Source organism: Ornithorhynchus anatinus, chromosome 20 (assembly GCF_004115215.2).
Source record: "Ornithorhynchus anatinus isolate Pmale09 chromosome 20, mOrnAna1.pri.v4, whole genome shotgun sequence".
In the NCBI taxonomy this organism is placed as follows: domain Eukaryota; kingdom Metazoa; phylum Chordata; class Mammalia; order Monotremata; family Ornithorhynchidae; genus Ornithorhynchus; species Ornithorhynchus anatinus.
The window spans coordinates 13,188,307-13,211,702 of NC_041747.1; the positions used below are offsets into that span (position 1 = coordinate 13,188,307).

The window sequence follows — 23,396 nt, forward strand, 5'->3', positions numbered from 1 at the left end:
TAGGTAATTGCTGGTAATGAGTTTTAAAACTGGACTCACCGTAAGATTTGGGGCAGTGAGTACATGTTCCACGAGAGGTTAGATAATGTCGGAATCATTGTCTCTCTGCATAGAACAACACCCTGAGCACCATTAGGCTAAAACATAATTTTCTGTATTTGAAAAGATCTGCCCTCTTTCCCCCGCTAATTCCTCCCCACTTCCTACATCTCTTGTCTGGTGTTGAATTTCTAGTAACTTGTGGCAATTTGGCTTCCCTCCCCTCAGCCGATGACAACGAGGGAGACAAAAAGAAGAAAGATAAGAAAAAAAAGAAAGGAGAAAAGGAGGAAAAAGAAAAAGAGAAGAAAAAGGGTCCCAGCAAAGCAACCGTAAAAGCTATGCAAGAAGCTCTGGCTAAGCTGAAAGAAGAGGAGGAGAGACAGAAACGAGAGGAGGAGGAACGCTTAAAAAGACTCGAAGAGTTGGAGGCCAAGCGGAAAGAGGAGGTATGAATTTCTCTAGATTGTTTTTTAAAAAAGAAACAAAAACCTGCCATGGCGACCTTGGGAGTTTCAAGAGGAGAGTTTTAACATCTAGCTCTGATCAGGTCAAACGGCACGGGTTTAGTTAGCAGAGTCTGCACCAAGCAGCACTATCTGTATGTTCTCTGAAGCTGTTGGGGGTGAAGACACAAAAACTAACCTTTCGGGCTTGGCTCCTTGGAGATTGGATCTCCTGCAGTTTGGGGGATGGAGCTTAACGAGGGACAGGGGAGAAGAGCCCCCCTAATTAGCACCCACACCCGACGGCCGTGAAAATTGGGTTGGAAACGGGTGGGTGTGAAAAAATTGCTTGTATAATTGGGACAAGACACAGAAGGGGCATGTGATGAAATAAATGCAATAACTGTTTTCGTCCAGAGAAAATACTTCTGGAGGAATCCTCAGAGGTCTCTCTCACCTCGCACTAGAGCAGTGAGTCAGTCAGGCTCATATTATTATGCGGATATTATTAAGCGCTGACTGGATGTAGAGCACTGTACTGAGTGCTTCGGAGAGGACAATACAACAGAGTTGGTAGATGCCTGTTCACGGGGAGCTTGAAGCCTAGAGAAGAGCTTACAGTGAGACTTATTTGTACCAGTTGAAATATTTTGGAATCATTTAACCTTTCTGTGACTTTTAGCTTATTCAGTAGGGGCTGTTAAAGTCAATCATTTAATGGTATTGAGCATTTTCTGAGGGTAGAGCACTGTAATAAGGACTTGGGAAAGTACAATACTATAGGATGTTTTGTAGCCGCCCCCACCTCCCCACAGCAACCATGATGTGGTTTCGCTCGATTTTGAGATTTGTTGTGGAGCTGATGCTTTTTACTTCTCTTGAAGTTAACCCAAACCAACCCAGTACCCTGTGGCGAACAAAAGGGAAACGATTTTTTTCCACGGGACCATTTTCACAGGAACGCCTGGAACAAGAAAAAAGAGAAAGGAAAAAGCAGAAAGAAAAAGAACGAAAAGAACGCTTGAAAAAGGAGGGGAAACTCTTAACTAAATCCCAGAAAGAAGCCAGAGCCAGAGCCGAGGCTACCCTAAAACTCCTCCAAGCTCAGGGTAAGTTACCTCGTTGGCGTGAACCGACTTCAAGGCCCAGGTCCGGGCAACGTCAGTGGACCACTTTTTCAAAGGGCCTTCTTCCGCTTCTACTGGACGAAAGGGAGAGAACACGGGCCTGCGAGTCAGAGGGCCTGAGTTCTAATCCTGGCTCGGCCCGTTGTCTGCCTTGTGACCTTGAGCGGGTCACTTTTCTGGGCCTCGGTTTCCTCAAACGGGGACTAATAATAACTGGTATTTGTTAGGCACTTTCTATGTGCCAGGCACTGTACTAAGCGCTGGGGTGGAAACAACCAAATGGGGTTGGACACGATCCCTGTCCCACACAGGGCTCACAGTCTCAATCCCTGTTTTCAGAGAGGGAACTGAGGCACGGAGCAGTGAAATGACATGCCCAAGGTCACACAGCGGATAGGTGGCGGAGCCGGGATTAGAATCCATGACCTTCTGACTCCCAGGCCCCGGCTCTATCCACTATGTCTCCCTCCTTCTGAAGACTGAGCCCCACGTGGAACGGGGACTGTGTCCCGCCTGATGAGCTTGTATCTACCCCAGCGCTTAGTACAGTGCTTTGCACATAGAACAGATACAGCAGTTATTATTGTCGTCATTATTACTACTTAAAAGCTAAAGTAGGAATTTCCCCACTGTCTACATTTCTCTTGTATTAGGACAAAGTAAAATTCCTTTGAAAAAGGATGAACACTTTAAAAATATTCACTTAGGACCATTCCCCAATCATTCATTCATTCAATCGTATTTATTGAGCGTATCATTATTAAGCACTTGGGAGCGCAATACAACAGAGTTGACAGACATGCTCCCTTTACTTGCGCATGGAAAATTCAGGTTATTTCCCCTTGCTCAACTGTGTAGAGGCGTTTAGTTGGCAGTAGAGACAGTGGAGTTATTTGAACTTTTATTTCGCCTCTAGGTGTTGAAGTGCCATCCAAAGATTCTATGCCAAAGAAGAGGCCTATATATGAAGACAAAAAGAAGAAAAAGCCGCAGCAACAGCAAGAAAATAAAGAAGGTGAGACTGTTAGCTCATTTCACAGTTTCCCCAAATCTGCCTTGGTTTGGTCATGACTTGGAAAATGGGGTGGAAAATGTTCTTTGTTTTCCCAAGGACAGTGCTTGAAGCCGACTGACGCTCTGGCTTCAGGCGGCGGTCCTACTTCTCTATCCCCTGCTTCCTCCTGTATTTATTATGGTCTCACAAAGACACTGAAGCGAGAGACATCAAACTAGAATTTACCTACTGAATCACTCTGCCCCTCTCAAAGAAGCAGGGCTTTGGAAAAATAAATTAGTAAAGGGTTTTATCGTTCTGTTTAGAAACAATCAACCAGTGGGTATTTATTGAGCGCCTATTTTGTATAGAGCATTGTAGGGGAGAATACAAGATGACAGTGTCGGCGGACGCGTGCTCTGCCCTCGAGGAGCTTCCAGTCTAGAAGGGGCTTTAACTCCTCGAGCGTGGCCGTCTGTAACGATTTCTTCAACGGTGCATTTCAAAGGGATGATCTCTGTGTTTCCCCCTCTTAGTCTCGGAACAGATAGAAATGAGCGCCCCAGTGGAGGTGATTGTTGAACCCGCTGTAACGGATCAAGAAGAGACCACGCCACCTGTTGAACCAGGTCAGAGTCCCGAACAAGTGACTTGTCAGTTGTCGGCAAAGAGCATAAACATTTCACCACCCATCCCCCGTCAACTGTGCCGCTAAGTGTTTTTTATTATTATTAATAATAATAATAATAATCACATGGCTTGAGTGCTTACTGTGTGCCAAGCACTGTACTAAGCCCCTGGGAGAATACAGAATAACAGTGCTGAGAGACATGTTCCCTGCCCCCTCCTGCTTGGCTTTTCAGGGTGGTTGTTTTTTTTAAGTGCTTATTAGCATTTCCCCAGAGAGCCATCACACAAAAGGAGCGGTTGGGAAGATCAAATATAAATGAAACCATTTGCCATTAGGAGGCAACCTCATAAAGTGGGAGGAGGCTGAAATTATTGGCCGAAATGAACGAGTGTTGGAATATCTGTGGATTCAGAATATCTGTAGATTCAGGTTCCCGTATCTATCTTGACGTAGATGAGGAAAAGCTCTGGGGAGATTTAATTTGCCTTCGGCACTTTATATCCCTAAGATGTCAGTTATGTGATGTATTTCCTCTTGGGAATTGGGGATATTGTTTTGGGGCTTGACATGAAGAGTCACAGGAAAATAATTCATCGAAGACATAGGTGTTGTGAAAAAGGAAAGGGAGGAAATGGAGTAGAAAGGCCGAACTCAGAATGAGGAAATGAGCCATCGTGCAGATTCTAGATCCCAAAATGGAAAACACAGAAAACGTCGTTAAAGCCTTTACTATTCCAAAGAGACATGAGTAAAGTGAAATACAGATGCTCAGTTTTGCCCTTAAGAGCCACAGAATGACGTTGATTTGTGCTACATTTGAAAATTATACAATTAAACAGGTCCAGCTTGTGGTACCTAAAATCGCATATCCTTTAATTTTCTCCTGGCCATGGAGTCTTTGGGACTCATTAAAACATTTCCAAATCAGAGAAAATGAAAAGCAGCGTTTAGCTCCTCCACATTTAGCTCTAGCCAGTAAATTCCTCGTTTGTCCAGAACGTGGTGTTGGACTTTTAATTCGTTCATTCAGTCGTATTTATTGAACACGTACTGCGCCGGGAGCACTGAAATAAGCGCCTGGGAGAGTACGATACCGCAGTATCATGTAGAACAGGTTAGTGATTTCTGTTCCTTTAAAATGATCCGATACTGATTTTTAATTACAGGAGAGGAAGAGGAAGAAGAGACGGGTTTGGATGATTGGGAAGCCATGGCCAGTGATGAGGAAAGAGAGAAAGGTGAGTTTTTATATGTGCCAAGACAGGCCTGGTTTTTGGATCTAGTCTGACTCTGTGTAACTCAACTTCTTTACCAGCAGCTGGTGTTAATTATCTTTAACTTTTTTTTTTTTAATGGTATTTGTTCCACGCATAGTACATGTGCCAGGTACTGTACTAAGCGTTGTGATAATAATGGTACTAATAGCTTATCGCGTCAAGCACTGCTGTAAGCGCTGGGGTAGATACAGGCTAATTGGGTTAGATAGCATCCCCGTCCCGTACGGAGTTCACAGTCTGATCCCTGTCCCATCACGTCGTGCTGGAATGATTGCCGTATTTTAACCTTCAGCTTTAGGTGAGTGATGAAATAACAACTGTCCCCTGTGGGCGTGGGGAGGGCAGGGGGCTTCCAACAGACACAGAGCCTGGGGGTCTGGGGCCTCGAGGCCGTGGCGGGGCAACTCGGCTGGGGGCTTTACCCCTGTCACCACGGAGCCGTAGACCCCCAAGCTCTCCTAGAACCCGGAGATCTGGGGTTGGGGTTTGCACGTTGGGAGAACCTCATGCTCACAGTCCATCAATCCATCCATCTGTCCTCTGTATTTATCGAGCACTTACTGTGTGCAGAGCACTGGACTAAGCGTTCGAGAGGGTACGGCACAGTCGAGGTGGTAGACACGTTCCCTGCCCACAGCATGGCCTAGTGGAAAGAGCATGGGCCTGGGAATCAGAAGGGCCTGGCTTCTGATACCGGCTCTGCCAGTTGCTTGCTGTGTGACCTTGGGCAAGTCACTTCACTTCTCTGGGCCTCGGTTTCGTGGCCTAGCAGATAGAGCACGGGCTGGGAGTCAGAAGGACCCGGATTCAAATTCCGCCTCTGCCACTTGTCTGCCGTGTGACCTCGGGCTAGTCGCTTCACTTCTCTGGGCCTCAGTTCTCTAATCTATAAAATGGAGATCGAGTGGGAGCCCCATGTGGGGCAGGGACTGTGGTCCAACCTGACTAATTTATATCTGCCCCAGTGCATAGAACAGTGCTTGGCACATAGTAAGCACTCAACAGTACGATAATTATTAATTAGTACTGTTAGAGGCCTGGAGCAGACATGGGGAAAGAATAATGGGTCCAATTCCACCCAAAACAACCACAACAAAAGAAAAATCTTCAGGGGCCTCGTCAATCCTGGGAAGACTGACTTTGGTTCAGGCAGCCATAGCGGTCTCTCTGTTTTGTTTCTCCAATAACTTTCCTCCTCACCAGCCCCTTCCGCCGTGGGGATGACGAGGTGGAAGGAGGGGGGCCCAGAGCACTTCGATTACTTAAAGCACTTGATGATGATATTATTAAAGTGCTTACTATGTCCGGAGCACTGTTGTAAGTCTCCCACCTCCAGCGGTAATGTTCATATCCTTCCATTCTCCCCTTATTTTCGTGTCTGTCTCCGACTCTAGACTGTAGTAAGCTCCTCGCGGGCAGGCTCATTCTCATCCAGTCCAAGTCACTCAACTTCTCTGTGCCTCAGTTACCTCATCTGTAAAATGGGGATTAACTGTGAGCCTCACGTGGGACAACCTGATTACCCTGTATCTACCCCAGCGCTTAGAACAGTGCTCTGCACATAGTAGGCGCTTAACAAATACCAACATTATTATCCAGTCCTGTTTTCTCTGCATCACAAATGTTTTTCACACCTCGACCAATAGGGCTTATTAGAAGAAGAGCCCGTGTGGGCGAACCTAGTGGAAAGAGCCCGGGCTTGGGAGTCAGAGGTCGTGGGTTCTAATCCTGGCTCCGCCACCACTGGTCAGCTGTGTGGCTTTGGGCAAGTCACTTCACTTCTCTGGGCCTCAGTTTACCTCATCTGTAAAATGGGGATTAAGACCGTGAGCCCCACGTGGGACATCCTGATTCCCCTGTATCTACTCCAGCACTTAGAACAGTGCTTGGCACGTAGTAGGTGCTTAACAAATACAATAATAATAATAAAAAAAGTGTCCATTTTCTCGACAGAGAGAAAAACCATCCACATCGAAGTGAAAGAAAGTCCGGTGGAGGAGGACGAGGGGGAGGACGAGGAGGACGAAGAGGAGGAAGACAGCGATGAGGATGACGATGAAGGAGAAAGCGGAGGCAGCGAAGATGAAGATGAGAAAGATGCCGGCAAACCCACGATAGAAACGAAGCCGAGTAAGGAAGCGAGCTCGGAGTCGGAATCGGATTCTGACGACGATCGCACCAAAGAAGAGCGAGCTTATGACAAGGCTAAACGGAGAATCGAGGTATCGTTCTTCCTTTCCCCCTGCCCGGGCCCGGCTGTGTGTATGAGCCCCCTGGTCCCCACCCTGCTGGTGGGAGAGGGAGCTGGTTGTCCCTCATTCCCTCGTCTGTAAAATGGCCATTAAGACCGTGACCCCCATGGCGGACAGGGACTGCGTCCAACTCGACTTACTCAGATCCACTCCAGCACTTCGTACGGTGCCTGGCACCTAATAGCGGCCTGGTTTGGTGGATGGAGCATGGATCTGGGAGTCAGAAGGGCCTGGGTTCTAATCCTGGCTCTGCCACGTGTCTTCTCTGTGACCTGGGGCAAGTCGCTTAATTTCTCTAGGCCTGTTACCTCATCTGTAAAATAGGGATTGAGAGAGTGGGTGCCATGTGGGACAGGGACTGTCTCCAACCCAATTAACTTGTAACTACCTCAGTGCTTAGACCAGTGCGTGGCACATAATAAGTGCTTAACAGTTATTACAGTTATTATTGTAACTACCCCTATGCCTAGTACAGTCCCTAGCGCATAGTAAGCACTTAACAAATACCACAGAAAAATGCACATAATACTAGACTGTCATTATAGGTGGCTAAGCCTATCCTCCCATCCATCATCTCTCCGTCCCTCCAACCCCATAAAAACACGTCCTGTCCCAGTTTAGAAACTAACAGCACTGTTTCTGAACGTCGGGCAGGGTTCAAGGAGTTTTTAAGATTCGAACTTGCGGTAAATTTTCATTTCCCCCTTCCATTCTAGAAAAGAAGAATCGAAAACAGCAAAAACGTAAATACGGAAAAGCTAAGAGCCCCCGTGATCTGTGTGCTCGGACACGTCGATACGGGAAAGACCAAGATTTTAGATAAGGTAAGATGCCACGGACATAGGGTATACACGGGGTATACATCCTCCCCGAGCGGTGTTTGAAGAAAGACAACATCCCCATGCAGTCAGTGCTGTGTATTTTCTGTAGTTAGCAGAAAACCGGGAACCGTACTGACTCAGCACTCGATAGGAGCGGTTTCCGTGTTTACGAGCACGCTGCAAGATTCCCCACGGACGTCTCCTCAGAAATCATTTTGCATTAAATCCTGCAAAATGGGAGCCGGCAGAAACCTGCGTACCGTCCGTTTCCCCTGCCGGTTCTTCTCGAAAGCTACGTTGTTTGAATTTGTGCTTTTGCCCGTCCCAGCTCCGTCACACTCACGTTCAAGACGGCGAAGCGGGAGGGATCACTCAGCAGATCGGAGCCACTAACGTTCCCCTCGAAGCCATCAACGAGCAGACCAAGATGGTGAAGACGGTGAGTGCTCCACTGCCAGCATTTTTGTTTATTTCGAAAAGCTCTGTAGGCCTCGAGGAGTCTCGAACAAGATCCTGGGGATGAGACACTGAAGTGGAGGTGGCTAAGGAGAGACGGTTTTTGTCCAGCTGATTGGTATCCATTTAATCTTCTGTAAAAGCGGGAAGTTTACTTCATTGTCGTATTTATTGAGCCCTTACTGTGTGCAGAGCACTGTACTGAGCGCTTGGAAAGTCCAATTCGGCAACAGATAGAGACAATCCCTACCCAACAACGGGCTCACGGTCTAGAAGGGGGAGACCGACAACAAAACAAGTAGACAGGCAGCAATAGCATCCTAGATTTGATCTGTTGTGTTGCCTTGGAGGCGTTTTCAAAATCACCCTAGTGGCAAATAAAAGCATTTAAATAATAATAATAATAATAACAACAATGTTGGTATTTGTTAAGCGCTTACTATGTGCCGAGCACTGTTCTAAGCGCTGGGGTTGACACAAGGGAATCAGGTTGTCCCACGTGGGGCTCACAGTCTTAATCCCCATTTTACAGATGAGGTAACTGAGGCACAGAGAAGTTAAGTGACTTGCCCACAGTCACACAGATGACAAAATGCATTGTAATAACTTAAGATGCCTCTTTGATGAGATTTTTTTTTTTAAGCGTGCCTAAAGTGACAGCTGATAAAAATGAATGGATCTCTAGGTTGAAATATTTTCTCCTACTGCAGAGACGAGCCAATTACGCCATGTTGGGAATTTTTTTATGTTTTAAAAAATGGCTGATTTGGGAGTTACTCTAAAATAGTTGGTATTTGTGCCCCCCAAATTAAAGTTGGATCATATAGTATCTATTTCCTGCCAGTCGTCTCCCTTATTTACTCATTAATAATGTTAAGCCAGTGATTCACTGAAATGTAGTTTTACCCTCTAATTTTTTTGGAGCTTGTGATAGATGGTAAAGAAAACAAAACAACAAAACTCTCTGGATCCGTACTAATTTCTAGAAAATTTCCAGCAGTTGCTAGCCTCACGGAGTGCTTGTTTCTCCAGTGTGGATGTGCGGCCCGGTGAGCTTCTGTGTGTGCAGAGCACTGCAGTAAAAGCTATACATGGTTGCATCAGATTATTTGTTGAACGTTGTATAGGCAGTGATCTGGAATGGATTTGATGTGCAGTTAGCTCATTTTATTTTACTACACTTAAACATACCTCCCCCGCCCCCGGATTAGTTTTTTTATCAGTTGAACTCCTGCTTACAGTTGACTAAGGGTCAGCTCAGTGGATCCTGACTTTCGTTGTGTGATTGCCTGTCCTGAAGTTACTTTTTTTTTCTTCCTAATCCCAGTTTGACAGAGAAAACATAAAGATCCCAGGGATGCTGATTATTGATACTCCAGGCCATGAGTCTTTCAGGTAAAAAAAAATACAGTCCTTTTTACATAAATAGAAGCATCTTTACTTTGAAAGTCATTATTTCAATGCGAGTAATGAGTACAGGGTAGAAATTAGACTGTCATAACCTTGGCTACCATCTTTTCTTTATTAGTTAAGTGATGTCTCCCTTGCCATGGTTTTAAGGATAATATTGATGAATTTGGGTGGAACAGAGGGGTATTGCTGATTTGCTAATGTGTGTTCCTTGTCCTTCATCTACATCATTGTCATCAGTGGTATTGAGTGCTTACCGTGTGCAGAGCACTGTAGTAAAAGCTACACGTGGTTGCGTCAGAGTATTCGTCGAACATCGTAGGAATCAGTCTGGACTGGATTTAATGTGCAGTTAGCTCATTTTATTTTACACTTAAGCGTACGTTCCCCCCGCCTCCCCCGTATTGTTTTTTAAATTGTACCTAATTGAACACTTCTCAGAGAGACCTAACAGTAGTTCATATTTCTTCTTTTCATTAGTAATCTAAGAAACAGAGGAAGCTCGCTTTGTGATATTGCTATTTTAGTGGTGGATATTATGCACGGTTTGGAGCCTCAGACAATTGAATCTATAAACCTGCTGAAATCTAAAAAGTGTCCGTTTATTGTAGCCCTTAATAAGGTAAGTTAACCTTTCTCAAAGTTTTTTGTATGCAAATGAATTTCTGAGCAGCCTAATCTGTTTCCCTGTTGGGAAAGGGCCTGCTTTTTTTTTTTTTTAAGAAGAAATTGAAAAGTCCATTCTTCACCTCCCTCCCGCCCCCCAATCGATCACATTTGTCCTTTCAAAAGAAATGCATTTGAATATGTATTTATCAAGTAGTGAGATGGAAAGAGCGGTTGCATCCCACCATAAAAATTCTCCCTCCTCCAGAAACTCTTCCCCAGTAATTCACCCGACTCCAGTTGTTTCTGTCCAGCATTAGCCCCTGGGTATTGTAACCCTGTCCTCGGGACATAGGGCTCTGCATATTTGTATTTATTTGTTACCTACAGGCAGCAGTGGAGTGGGAGTGGTAAGCACTGGGCTAGATGCAGGGATTATGAGCTTGGATGCAATCCCTGACCCACGCAAGGCGTACACTTCCCACTTATAAGTCGGGAAACGGAGTCACACGGTTAGCCGGTGGTGGAGCTGGGGCTCGAACTCGGGGCTTCAGACTCGCAGCCCTAATAATGGTATTACGGTACTTGTTAAACCCTTACTATGTGCCTAGCACTGTTCTAAGTGCTGAGGTAGATACAAGTTAATCAGGTTGGACACAGGTCATATATCACAGGGGGCCAACAGCTGTAATCCCCATTTTTCTTGCAGATGAGTTAACCGAAGCCCAGAGAAGTTAAATGACTTGCCCAGGGTCACCCAGCAGAGAAGTGCCAGAGCAGGGATTAGGACCCAGATCTTTCTGACTCCCAGGCCTGGGCCCTTTCCACTAAGCCCCACACTACATAATTACGTCATTACAGCATAACTCAGTTGGCCGGACTTAACTTTACCAGGTTAATTATTCAAGGGTACGGATTGAAAAAACCAGAGATTTTTTCACCAAACTGTCAGATTTACTGGGTCCAGTAAGAGGCTATGTCAGGCAGCAGCTCTTGGCTGCTGGGTTTTCAGATATGGAAACCGACAGGTTTGTGATTTAATTAGGACTAGGACATAGCAGGTCTAGAAAAAGGTGCAGGCATTTTGACCCAAGACCTTCCTCTAACAGATCGTATCCCAGAGTGGCATTTGATTATACTCGTTCATTTATACCGATATAATGTGCAATTAGAGGACTTGTACGTTGCCGGGAGGCTGGATGCGATTCATCTGTGAAGTGCTTTTGAGGTCTTCTGGAAGCAAGGTCCTCTACCTAGTTAGCACCGAGTCTGAATAATGCATGAGTTTAAGGAGCGAGTTGATGCGTAAGACAGTAGAAAGCGATTGAATCGTTCACCATTCCTTTTTTTACATGCATTCATTCTTACTGTAATGAATATTCTAGAGAGAAGGGAACTAACGATCAAACCGTTTTCCAGATTGATAGGTTGTATGACTGGAAAAAGAGCCCCGACTCAGATGTGGCTGCTACTTTAAAGAAGCAGAAAAAGAACACGAAAGATGAGTTTGAGGAACGTGCAAAAGCTATCATTGTGGAATTTGCACAGCAGGTGAGTGAAATCTCTTTGCGACCGCTGGGTTTTCTGGCAGTTCATTCCCAACGAAGTGACTTAAAACTCTCACCAAGTCGGATATATCTTCGGCGCCGCCTGGACACTGTCACGGGCCTGTTTGTAGAGCACCCTGCAGCGACTCTAACTGGCAGTTTCGATGTTTCCACGCAAGGAAAATCTCGGTTGACCGGTCTCATCCCCCTCTTCAAAGCCTTATCGAAGCCCCATCTCCTCCAGGAAGCCTTCCCTGACTAAGCCTCCCACTCCCTTCTGTGTCACCCTGACTCGCTTCCTTTATTCAGCGCCCCTCCCAGCCCCACAGTGCTTATGTCCCTGTCCGCGATTTATTTATATTGATGTTTGTCACTTCTTGACTGTAAGCACCCTCTCCCCGTACCCATTCCAGATAATAACGATGATGGTATTTAAGCGCTTACCATTATGCCAAGCACTGTTCTGAGTGCTGGGGTAGATACAAGGTGATCAGGTTGTCTCACAGTCTTAATCCCCATTTACAGATGAGGTAACTGAGACCCAGAGAAGTGAAGTGACTTGCCCAAAGTCACACAGCTGACAAGTGGCGGAGCTGGGATTAGAACCCATGACCTCTGACCCCCAAGCCCGGGCTCTTTCCACTAAGCCACACTGCTTTTCTATGTATTCCAGATCTATGTAGAATAATAATGATAGGGGCGAACGGGCAGCAGTAAAATCAGACACCCCCCCCCCCCCAAAGAGGACGCATTGTCATGGTTCTCCAAGACACCTCAACAGGCCCCCGGCCGACAGTTGGAAGCCGCCGCCTGCGACAGCCGCTTCTATCCTTCTGTTTTCCCCCTCCCACGGCCTGATGAAATGTCCCGCTCTTTTCCCCCAGGGTCTGAACGCCGCCTTGTTCTACGAGAATAAAGACCCTCGCACTTTCGTATCTCTGGTACCTACCTCGGCCCACACCGGAGACGGCATGGGAAGCCTGATCGTCCTTCTCGTCGAGTTGACTCAGACGATGCTGAGCAAAAGACTGGCTCACTGTGAAGAGCTGCGAGCTCAGGTCATGGAGGTAATGCCAGCCCCGCTTCGGAAAATGGCGTTCCGGAGGCCGAGCCAGCCTTTCCCTAATCGCCGCGGGACCCAGGGGCCCCGTGCGGAGAGGAGTGGGGCTCCGCGACGGCGCCGTTCAGACCGTTGCTCGTCGTGGGCAGGGAATGGGCCCATTTGTTGGTCTACCGTACACTCCCAAGCGTCTAGAGCAGTGCTCCGCACACCGTCGGCGCTCCATAAATGCGACCGAATGAAGGAGTGAGCTGTTCCGTGTCTTTCAGGTCAAAGCGCTTCCCGGGATGGGCACCACCATAGACGTCATCTTGATCAACGGCCGCCTGAAGGAAGGAGACACCATCATCGTTCCCGGAGTGGAGGGGCCCATTGTCACCCAGATCAGGGGGCTTCTCTTGCCTCCCCCGATGAAGGAATTACGAGTGAAGGTGAGCTCGAGGCACGGCAAGTAAAGCTGCCTCTGCCAGCTTTCTGCTCTTCTCCTTTCTTTCCTCTTCTCCCACTCCTTTCTGCGTCACCCTAGCTTGCTCCCTTCATTCATCCGCCCCGCCCCAAAGCACGTAGGTACGGATCTGTCATTCATTTATTTCGATTAACTCCCGTCTCCCCCTCTAGACCGTAAGCTCGTCGTGGGCAGGGAATGTGTCTGTTTATTGTTGTACTGTACTCCCCCGAGCGCTTAGTACAGTATGGTTCATCATGGTCGATCACCCCCCAAACCTGGAGGTCCGAGCCCTAAAATAAGAGCGCTTTGGATCTGGTCGGAACTGTCTTGCTTCGGCTCTCAACGGGCTAAAATACCTTCAGAGCAAATGTACGTGTACGGATCTGTAATTTATTCATGTTACTATCGGTCTCCCCCTGTAGACTGTAAGCTCGATGCGGGCAGGGCGCCTATGTGTTTTATCATTGTAACACACTCTCCCAAGCGCTTAGTACAGGGCTCCGCACACAGTGAGCGCTCGACAAATACGATTTTGAACGGACGAAGGACGTCATTCAGTCGCACTCTTCGTGTCTCTCTCCAGAACCAGTACGAGAAGCATAAAGAAGTCGAAGCAGCCCAGGGGGTCAAGATCCTCGGGAAAGACTTGGAGAAGACCTTGGCTGGCCTGCCTCTCTTGGTGGCACATAGAGAAGACGAAGTTCCCGTTCTCAAGGTGAGAGGCCCAGCCCGACCGTGAGGCCGATCGTCGCCGAGAGGGTTGAGCTGTTGAGAGGACAGACTCGGGCTGTTTAAAGTTCAGGTGCTCCTTGAGTGAGAAATTCATCCTCCCCGCCTGAACTCTGCCCTCTCCTTCCTCTCAGCCACTCTCTCACGCTTACTCTTTTAAATCCCCCACCTCTCCCTTCTCTCGCTCCGGAGAAATCGCCAACTACCCCGTTGGCAAAATGGAAACCGTCAGGCCTTTCTGACGGTTAAGATCTGCCCTGTGCCTTACTTCCTCTCACTTGCCCCCGCTCTGCTCGGCCGGGCCTCGAGAAGAGAGCTACGTTATCAGAAGACTGGCACCCGCTCTTCTTCCCTCCTTGACTGCCATCTTCAGCTGCTTCCTCTCTGCTTTCAAACACACCCACGTGCCCTCTCTCCTAAAAAAGAAAAAGGCTCCTTCCCGACTACGTTGCACGATTCAGCAAAGGCTTCATCTCCCTTCCCATTTCTGTCCAAACTCCTCTTTCGACCCCCATATTCAGTCTGGCCCCAAATTCTCTCAGGGATCGGAGGCCCTCCCAGTTTCCCAGATCGTAGGCAGAAGCAGTGTGGCTTAGTGGCAAGAGCACGGGCCTGGGAATCCGAGGACCTAGGTTCTAATCCCGACTCTGCCGTGGGTCTGTCGTCTCTTAAGGCAAGTTAAAGAAATTAAGCCCCGTAATTTCTCTGTGCCTCAGTTTGCTCATCTGTAAAATGGAGATTCTGTACCTGTTCTCCCTCCTACTTAGACTGTGAGCCCCGTGTGGGACGGGGACTGTGTCTAACCTGATTATCTTGTATCGACCCCGGGTTAACGAGTACCATAAATTATCATCATTATCCTTCCCCCTCAGCCAGGCTTTCACCGTCCTTTCTTTTGCAGGATGAGTTGATCCACGAGTTGAAGCAAACACTGAATGCTATCAAGTTGGAAGAAAAAGGAGTTTATGTCCAAGCTTCTACACTGGGCTCTTTGGAGGCTTTACTTGAATTTTTGAAAACGTCAGAAGTGCCAGTAAGTTAATCGCTCCCCAATTTTAACGGGAGCAACCGGACCGCCAGGGAAGTTGCCGGAGAGGACCATCTAAATATTTTGTAATTGCCTTTTTTACAGTATGCTGGAATTAACATAGGTCCAGTTCATAAAAAAGATGTTATGAAGGCCTCAGTCATGTTGGAACACGATCCTCAGTAAGTCGGGTGTCTCCCCGTGCTAACTGAAGCCCTCGCCCACCTCCGCTTATGCGGCGAACCTCCGCCGGGGCCCTCCCCCCGGGCCCCCGCCGAGCCCGTCGCCGCTTCCGTGCCCGCCGTGCCCGACGGGACGACGGGACCTCCCCGCTTGGGCCGCCCGTGTGATCCTCTGCGCCTCTCGTGCAGGTACGCCGTCATCCTGGCATTCGACGTGAGGATCGAACGGGACGCTCAGGAGATGGCCGACAGCTTAGGAGTACGAATTTTTAGCGCGGAAATCATCTACCACCTATTCGATGCCTTTACGAAATACCGACAAGACTACAAGAAGCAGAAACAAGAAGAATTCAAGTAAGTGGGGTCGCCCGCCTTTGGGGCCTGAGTTGTTTCCGGTTCAGCTGGCGGGGCTCCATCCAAATCCAACAGATGACACGGCCTTTAGCAGTGCTTAACAAATACCGCAATCATTTTTATTAGGGACTCCTTCTGGGAAAGAACATGCCTATTCTCTGTTTTGTACGGGCCAAGCGTTCAGTACAGCGTAGGGTCCGCAGTGGCTGCTCAGTAGATGCCACTTGGAGTTCACGGCCACCCCTGGGCCAAAAGTTTCTTGGGAAGCTATCGTCCCTCGGGGCTGCTGATGGGAGATGGCCTCGGTTGGAGACTTGCGAGAAGTCCAGAGGCCCCCCACGTCCGCCCGGCAACCCTAGCATGTCTGCTGGGTGACCTTGGGCAGGCCACCTTACCTCTCTATGCCTCAGTTACCTCATCTGGAAAATGGGGATCAAGACTGTGAGCTTCATGTAGGACAGGGACCGTGTCCAACCCGCTAACCTTGCATCTACCCCAGTATTCAGAACAGGGCTTGGCACATAGGAAGCGTTTAACAGATAACCCATCGTCATCGTCTGCTTTCTTCCTCCTACAGGCACATAGCCGTATTTCCCTGCAAGATGAAAATCCTCCCCCAGTTCATTTTCAACTCTCGAGACCCGATCGTGATGGGTGTGATCGTGGAAGCGGGCCAGGTGAAGCAAGGCACCCCAATGTGTGTGCCCACAAAAAATGTAAGTGATCGCCATCCTCGCTCCTTCGCCCGCAAACCCCACTCCGTGCCCCTCGGACCCCTGAAGTTGCCAGAAAAAAACAATCCTGATCACGCGGTGCGGCTCACACCAAGTTAACTCTGCTACGAAGCGTCGGGGCTGATTAATTGTCAGAGCCTGCCACGAACTCTCTCTCTCGTCTTCTTGGTGGACTGACCGTTTTCCGGCTTGATGACGGTTTAACGAAAGGGCGGCCACGTAAGAGCGGGGCTTGGGAAACGTATCCTCCGTCCTGATGCCAATTAGTCTAACCTGAAAAGTACTTTTCTGGCAAGCCGCTGGCTCTGTCTGCCAAGAGAGCCCAGTCCCGATCTTTAATTTCAGTGTCTTCCCCGCAAGGCGGTACGGCCGCTGCTTGGTCCGGTTCCCGGGCGGCTGTTTTTCGTTTGCTTTCGAAGGTAGCGGTGATGTGATCTGTCTGACGCCGAATGCTTGTCTTGGGATGGTAGGGACTTGGGGGAGGGCAGGAGGAGAGAAAGCAGGTGTTCAAAGGTGTGTCGTCCCCCCGGCGTCTGTCTTCCCCGACTAGAGAGGACTCGGGCCCAGGTGGTGCTGATGCATCTGCTGCCTACGGCGTAGGATTGCCTTATTTTCCAGCCGTGGTTGAAATTCCCAAGCTCTTCCTCTTCGGGCCCATTTCAGGATGGGCGTTACTCCCGAATGGCGGTAAAAGCCCGCCCGTGCCGTTCGGGGTCTGACGAGCGGTCGTCCGAACTGGCGTCGGGTCTCTGAAGGTGTTGCTAAAAAGTGCTGAGGGGGGCCGGTGACTCGGTGCCCCCCGTCCCCAACTTGCCCTCGGATACGTTTCCCAGCTAGCGAGGCTGGTGCGAGTTATTGGATATTCCCCTCCAAAGCTCCGAATCTTCCCCCAGCTGATCCCTAATCCATTATAGCTCTCTTCCCCCTGACATTTACTAAGTTACAGTGTGACTCAAGCCTTCTTACCGGTCTGCTCTATAATCTCCACATCTGAGAAAGAGAAAGATGGAGAGAAAGGGGCTGTGGGTTCTAATGCCGGCTCTGCCACTTCTCTGCGGAGTGACCTCGGATAGTCACTTCACTTCTCTGTGCCTCAGTTATCTGTAAAATGGGGATTGAGACCGTGAGCCCCATGTGGGACAGGGACTGTGTCCAACCCGATTTGCTCGTATCCACCCCCAGCGCTTAGTGCAGTGCCTGGCACGTAGTAAGCGCTGAGCAGATACCATAATCATCATTATTGAGAGAATGGATATTGTAGGGGCAGTTCCTTCTGAACGTTTTCCAACCGGAAACTCCTTGCTCTTCTCCACAATCCCCTCTTGAAGCCTGTCGTCATCACCCAGTGGCCCCAGTGGTTATTGTTTTGTTAGTGTTATACGATGGTTATATTGTAATCACAGTAACAATAACGGTATTTGTTAAGCACCTTACTCTGTACCAAGCTCTTTTCTAAGCGCTGGGGTAGATACGAGGTGATCAGTTTGTCCCACATGGGGCTCACAGTCTTCATCCCCATTTTCCAGATGAGGTAACTGAGGCCCCAGAGAAGTTAAGTGGCTTGCCCAGGTCACCCAGCTGACAAGTGGCGAAGCTGGGATTAGAATCCACGACCTCTGACTCCCAAGCCCGGGCTCTTTCCCCTACGCTGTGGGCAGGGAACGTTGTCTCCCAACTCTGTACTCTCCCAAGCACTTAATACAGAGCTCTGCAGACCGTAAGCATTCAGTAAATACCACCGCCCGATCCGATTAATCGGGGAAGGCTTCCTCGAGGAAGGGTGATTTCAGAAGGACTCCGAAGAGAGGGGAGAGCAGTCAGGTGGTCTCTGAGGCCGGCCGTGGGGGCGGGATGGGCGGCTGAGGGCGAAAGATCAGAAGGCAGCGCCGGGAGAAGACGAGGTTGAGCGGGAGAAGGAGCGTCAGTTGGAGTGGAGGAGGAGAGACAGCCGAGGGACGGGTTTTTGGCTCGCTGCGGAGGAGGACGGGCAAACCCCTGGAGTTGTGGGAGGGGGGCACGGCGCCGTGCGTCGGTCGGGCTGACGGGCCGCTCGTTCGGGCCTTCGGCCGGCTCCCCCTCGGCCGTGCCCACGGTTTCCACCCCCCGATTGCCCTGGGGGGATAAACTCCTCACGTTTGCCGACGCTGGCGAGGTCCTTCCGCTCCTCCTCCTCCTCCTTCTCGGAAGCGGGCCCCGAGGCCTTCGCTCCGTCACACGCCGCCTTCCGCCTTCCAGTTCGTGGAGATCGGAATCGTGACCAGTATCGAGATCAACCACAAGCAAGTCGACGTGGCGAAGAAAGGCCAAGAGGTCTGCGTCAAGATCGAGCCGATTCCCGGGGAGTCGCCCAAGATGTACGGGAGGCATTTCGAAGCGACCGACGTTCTCGTCAGCAAGGTAAGAGCTGGCCGGGGCTCCCGTCTCGCAAGGGAGGAATCGGGTCGTCGCCCCCGGCGCCGCCGCCCCTGGGCTCCCCGCCGCCGTTTCCGACCCCCTCTGTCCGTTGCAGATCAGCCGCCAGTCCATCGACGCGCTCAAGGACTGGTTCCGGGACGAGATGCAGAAGACCGACTGGCAGCTCATCGTGGAGCTGAAGAAAGTCTTCGAGATCATCTGACCGCCCCCGGCGGGCAGGGCACGGAGTCGACTCGCGGATTCCGTCGCCGGGGCCCCGACGAAACCGAGGCAAAAACAAATGAAACCAGGTTTGGCTCCCGATGGACTTAAAAGTTTGGAAGGAAAAAAATAAGCAGATAAATTGTTTTCCATGAGAAACCGAGAAACTTACACTGGTTTGACAGTGGTCAATTAACACGCCCCGCGTCTCTCCCCTCCCCTCCCGATCCCCCCTTCTACTGGCTGCTGTTTTAAAGTTCGCCCTCCCCAGATTTGAATTTTTATTACAGAACTAAAGCTCTTTCAATTTTATACTGATTAAATCAGTACTGCAGTATTTGATTAACCAAGCTTCTGCAGACTTTGTGATTCTTGGGGACTCTTTTGATGTAAGAAATACGTCCTTATTTATGCATATTTCTTTCCTCGGTGGGGGTTTTTTTTTCCAGCCTTCTGCTTCGTGCCTCTAGGAATTTTTTAAAATAGAGAATTAGGTATTCTGAGATTCCTGTTTTTGCTTCGTGTGAAACCATGATGTAAAGCGTAGTCGGCCGCCTTTATCGCTTGTACAGTCCACGAGAGTCGATTTGAACTGTAATCCTAAGAAAAGAGCCACAATAAAAGAATGCCACTTATTTCGTTCACGATCGCCGTGGCATTCTGCACCTGCAAGAAATAAGTTAGCTCTAGCCTCTTCTCACTTTAAAGTACGTTTTGGTCTGGGGAAGACGTCGACTAGCAGTCGATCGTGCCGATTTAATATGCCTCGATCGGGTACTCAGTATGTTCGAAAGGGTCTGGGTTGGATGCTTTGTTCTTTTAAAACCGAGTGGCTGGGGGGGACCTTTTTTTTTTTTAAATGACTAGATTAGATTGCTCGTTCGATTACACTGGGTTATGTGCAAAGCGGATGGGTTCGTATCAGAGCCCGGGCTAGGGAAACCGAGGGCCGAGCCGCTCCTCGGGCAGTGAGGAGGAGAAACGGCAGGGGTTGAATGTCTGGGGCAAACCCCTGACGCATTCAGATGAAATCTCCACCCTTTACATTTTGTAAACTTTAAATAATGCTGCCTTTAGGTTGGCGGAAGGCGGGCCCCTAGATCGAGACGGAAGCGACGGGTCCTCCCTTCCGAGATGGCCCGCGGCCGACCGGGCCCCTTCATTTTCTGCGGCGGATCTGTCTGTCGGTTTTTACGCGGTGTTAATCCGAGAATCTTTATTCCTAAAAGGTGAGGAGGAGGAGCTCAATCTGTAATTCAGGGTCTTTGGAAAGAAACAAAAGGCTGAGGAAAGGAAATCTGACCCAGGCTGCCAGTGAGTAAGGAGGGGACCTTAATCCTCCCCCCCCCCCCACCTCACACTTGTGCCCTTAATTAAATCAATCGGTGATATTTAATGGGTGCCGGACCAGGTGCTTGGGCGAGTACGGTACACCAGAATGGGCGATCCTTGCTCCCGAGGAATTTACCAGCCTGTCCTTTGCCTTGTCCAGAATCAAAACCCAGATCTACCTTTTTGCTTCAAGGGCTGACTCGACCCCATTTCTTCCTCCCGTCGTATTCTGACGGAGCCCGCCGCTCTCGCGGCAAAAGAACCGGATCCGCCTCTCAGGGTTCCTGCCCCCGCGCTAACGCTCTGGGGCGCTCCGCTCTTCTCATCCACGTACTTCCCGAGATTGTTAAGGAGGCGCCAGGCAGCCGGTCGGAACGGGGAGGGGGAGAGGTCAGTTAAGGATTCATAAAACGGAGTCGGTACAAAATATACATACAGTTCTTTATTAAACAACTGTAAACACTTCACTGTAAAAATCCATAAAACTTTATAAACAAACATTTTGTAAATAGAATCTATGCTACAGTAAAAGAATTTAACACAATTATTTACATGCAATACTGACAAATTTGGCACTTTTCGAAAAGAAATGTACAAAAACACTTGTTTAAAAAGAAATGGAAAATGATAAAAACTCAGAGTATCACTATCATGCACTCTGCAAATACCTCACGAGCACTTATGGCACAGCTAGCGGAGAGCGCCAGGCTCTCTCGCTCTCTCTCTCCCCCCCCCAGCTCCTTCCTGCAGGCTTAGATAACTTTTAATGTGCTTCCATAAGTCTGTTGTAAAACCACCTGAACGTTGTCAAGAATGAAGTCAAACGCCATATTCCAAACAGATTCCACCGACTGCTGCATCAACCTGGAGATGGGGGGGGGGGGGGGGAGAAACATATGCCAAAATGGCCTTGAATTCACTCTCCGTTCCGACCACTTCCAGCACCCCCTCCCAGGGTAGAACTTACTTTAGTTAGGACAGAGGTGAAAGATTTTTAACACCTGGGATGGACCGGGTCTGGCCGAAACTCGGTTTCGTCTGTGTTGCACTTTAAAGCCGCCTGCTAAACGTCGAGGACAGACGGGAAAAGCTGACCTTTTCCAGGTAGAGTTTAAGCCGTACCTAAAGGAGGAGTCCCCCGCCATCCAAGGACTGAGAGAAGGATCCGGCCGGAGGAGCCAACCCCTGGCCCCACTCGCTCATCCCTCTCTACTACCGGGCTCTGGCGAGGGGGCGGCCGGAAGCGGGGCTAGGGCGAGCACCGTTGGAGCCGAGCGAGTCGGCTCCAGGGAGAAACAGTCTCACTCGTTGTTCTCGAAATGCTTTTGGTCTCTTTCGGAACCTGTGATCTGTTCTGTAATTGTCGGCTCTTGTGTTTTAGCCCTGCCTGAATTTTTCTGTGTGTCGGCCCACCTCTTCCAGAGTTCTCTCGGGACTTCCCAGAGCCCTGCTCACTAAAAGATGGGTTAATTGGACGTTCCGGGTCCCATCTAGGCTGACGGGTGTCCAGATGCAGGATCCGGTACTCCTAGCCTGGGGGGGGGGGGGGAGGAAAGCACTGTGGCCAGAAGACAGCCCAAATTACGAAACGCTGATTAATCTACCACTTCGAGCTGCCAAAATGAGTGCTGTGGTTTTCGATTCTATTTTTTTTTTTCTGGAAGCCTGTCTGAAAACACTTTAGTCGCTCTTGGTGCAAAAGACTAAGTGAGATGTTTAATAAAAGCAATTTAGTTACCTTTTCATGTATTTTATGACCAGATCTAATTTTTCCAGGTCTTTTTCTTCTATTAGATCAGTACAGTACTTCACGACCTGCAGGATGTCTTCCTCCATGGGATCTGTAAAGAAAAAAAAAAACCCAACAGATTGTACACGCTTCGCTTCATAGATAGTGAGTGATGAAGGCAAAGATACTCGGGGGGGCGGGGGGTGAACTGCTGTTGTAGGATAGCATTATTAAGTATTTACCGTGTGCAGAGCGCTAGGAAAGAATACACAAGTGGGAGTGAGACGTAACGACGACGGTATCTGTGAAGCGTGGGCTAATCGGGCGGGACACGGTCCCAATCCCCATTTCGCAGAGGCCCCGAGAGGCGAAGCGACTCGCTCAAGGTCACAAAGCAGACGAGTGGCGGAGCGGGGATCGGAACCCACAGACCTCCGACTCCCGGCCAGCCAAATGCGTAAAATAAGGACCGGCATCGATACCGGGCCGTGGTTTGAGGAGCAGAGTTTTCGGCTCCTCGCGCCACAGTCCGAGACCCAGCCGGTAGTCACAGCAACCACGTCTTCCCCCGCGGGGCCCCGGAAGCTCAGTCCGCCCCTACCTCTCGGGGGGCCCGCGTCTCCCTTTCCGACGAAACCAGCGGGAGCGAGCGGAGGTTCCGGTCCCGGCAGGCCCACCCGCCGCTCCTGTCCGAACCCGGCCCCCCAAACCTTCAGAGGTTGCCGGACTGGGTGAGGAGCGTTGGCCCTGCCCCCCGGGGCCGGCACGATGACGGTACCCGTTAAGCGCTGGGGTAGGTACGTGGTAATCAGGTTAGACGAAGACCGTGTCCCGCATGGAGCTCACAGTGTTAACCCCCATTTTACAGGTGAGCTAACTGAGGCGCAGGAAGTTAAGTGACTTGCCCGAGGTCACCCAGCAGACGAGGGGCAGAGCGGGGATTAGAACCCCGGTCCTCCCGACGCCCAGGCCGCTGCTCTATCCGCTAGGCCGCCCTGCTTCACCGAGCGGCCCTGAAGCGACTCCCGAGCGTGAGGGGTCCCGGGCGAGAGAGGAGGGGGAGGATGACGGAAGGCCCGTAACCTGAGATGGTGGTGATCCATTCTCTGAGCAAGGTCTTCACGTCGTTGAACTCCACGGCTCCGGCCAGGTTGGGGGCTGGCGGTCTAGGCTGCGAGGCCGTGGGGCTCGGGACGGTTGAAGTCGAGGCGACCGGCTCCGTCTGTTGGAGAAGAGTAAGCCCCCGAACGGAGTTATTCCACCCGACGGTCTGGGTCCGCCCCTTTAGAGCCGAGTTAACGAGAGCCAAGACGGCCAACGGTGAGTTCGCAACAACCGGGGTGTCCGTTAAGCGCTTCCTACGTGCCAGCCGCCGTTCTAAGCCCTCGGGGTAGATACCGGATAATCGGGTTGGACGCGGATCTCGGCCCGGCGCTGATTCTGGGGACCCCGCCGGCCCCTACGCTTGATTATGCTATCTGTGAAGCGTCCGCTACGTGCCGGTCGCCGTACTAAGTGCCGGGGTGGACGCAAGCCAACGGGGTCGGACACGGCCCCCGTCGCCCGTGGCGCTCGCGGT

At 49.9% G+C, this 23,396-nt stretch overlaps 2 protein-coding genes across 8 annotated transcripts in view; one reads left to right on the forward strand and one right to left on the reverse strand.

Moving 5' to 3' along the window:
- Window positions 1–19,428, forward strand: part of EIF5B (eukaryotic translation initiation factor 5B) — a 33,310-nt gene extending 13,882 nt beyond the window's left edge. Inside the window, exons 5-24 of the mRNA XM_029048117.2 lie at window positions 268–488; window positions 1,444–1,594; window positions 2,529–2,627; window positions 3,143–3,235; window positions 4,404–4,475; window positions 6,468–6,736; window positions 7,483–7,590; window positions 7,916–8,026; window positions 9,371–9,438; window positions 9,934–10,075; window positions 11,479–11,610; window positions 12,491–12,673; window positions 12,936–13,097; window positions 13,698–13,829; window positions 14,745–14,876; window positions 14,976–15,052; window positions 15,242–15,406; window positions 15,984–16,122; window positions 18,376–18,537; window positions 18,650–19,428. Coding sequence (XP_028903950.1) covers window positions 268–488; window positions 1,444–1,594; window positions 2,529–2,627; window positions 3,143–3,235; window positions 4,404–4,475; window positions 6,468–6,736; window positions 7,483–7,590; window positions 7,916–8,026; window positions 9,371–9,438; window positions 9,934–10,075; window positions 11,479–11,610; window positions 12,491–12,673; window positions 12,936–13,097; window positions 13,698–13,829; window positions 14,745–14,876; window positions 14,976–15,052; window positions 15,242–15,406; window positions 15,984–16,122; window positions 18,376–18,537; window positions 18,650–18,757 — 2,726 coding nt within the window. The 3' untranslated portion in view covers window positions 18,758–19,428. The remainder of the gene's footprint in view (window positions 1–267; window positions 489–1,443; window positions 1,595–2,528; window positions 2,628–3,142; window positions 3,236–4,403; window positions 4,476–6,467; window positions 6,737–7,482; window positions 7,591–7,915; window positions 8,027–9,370; window positions 9,439–9,933; window positions 10,076–11,478; window positions 11,611–12,490; window positions 12,674–12,935; window positions 13,098–13,697; window positions 13,830–14,744; window positions 14,877–14,975; window positions 15,053–15,241; window positions 15,407–15,983; window positions 16,123–18,375; window positions 18,538–18,649) is intronic.
- A 1,084-nt stretch (window positions 19,429–20,512) lies between these two features.
- REV1 (REV1 DNA directed polymerase) overlaps window positions 20,513–23,396 on the reverse strand; it is a 72,802-nt gene continuing 69,918 nt past the window's right edge. For all 7 annotated transcript variants that reach the window (XM_029048111.1, XM_029048108.1, XM_029048109.1 and 4 more), the window contains 3 exons: window positions 22,901–23,039; window positions 21,827–21,929; window positions 20,513–20,952 (listed from right to left, as the gene is read on the reverse strand). In XM_029048111.1, the coding sequence (XP_028903944.1) occupies window positions 20,841–20,952; window positions 21,827–21,929; window positions 22,901–23,039 (354 nt within the window). In that variant the 3' untranslated portion in view covers window positions 20,513–20,840. The remainder of the gene's footprint in view (window positions 20,953–21,826; window positions 21,930–22,900; window positions 23,040–23,396) is intronic.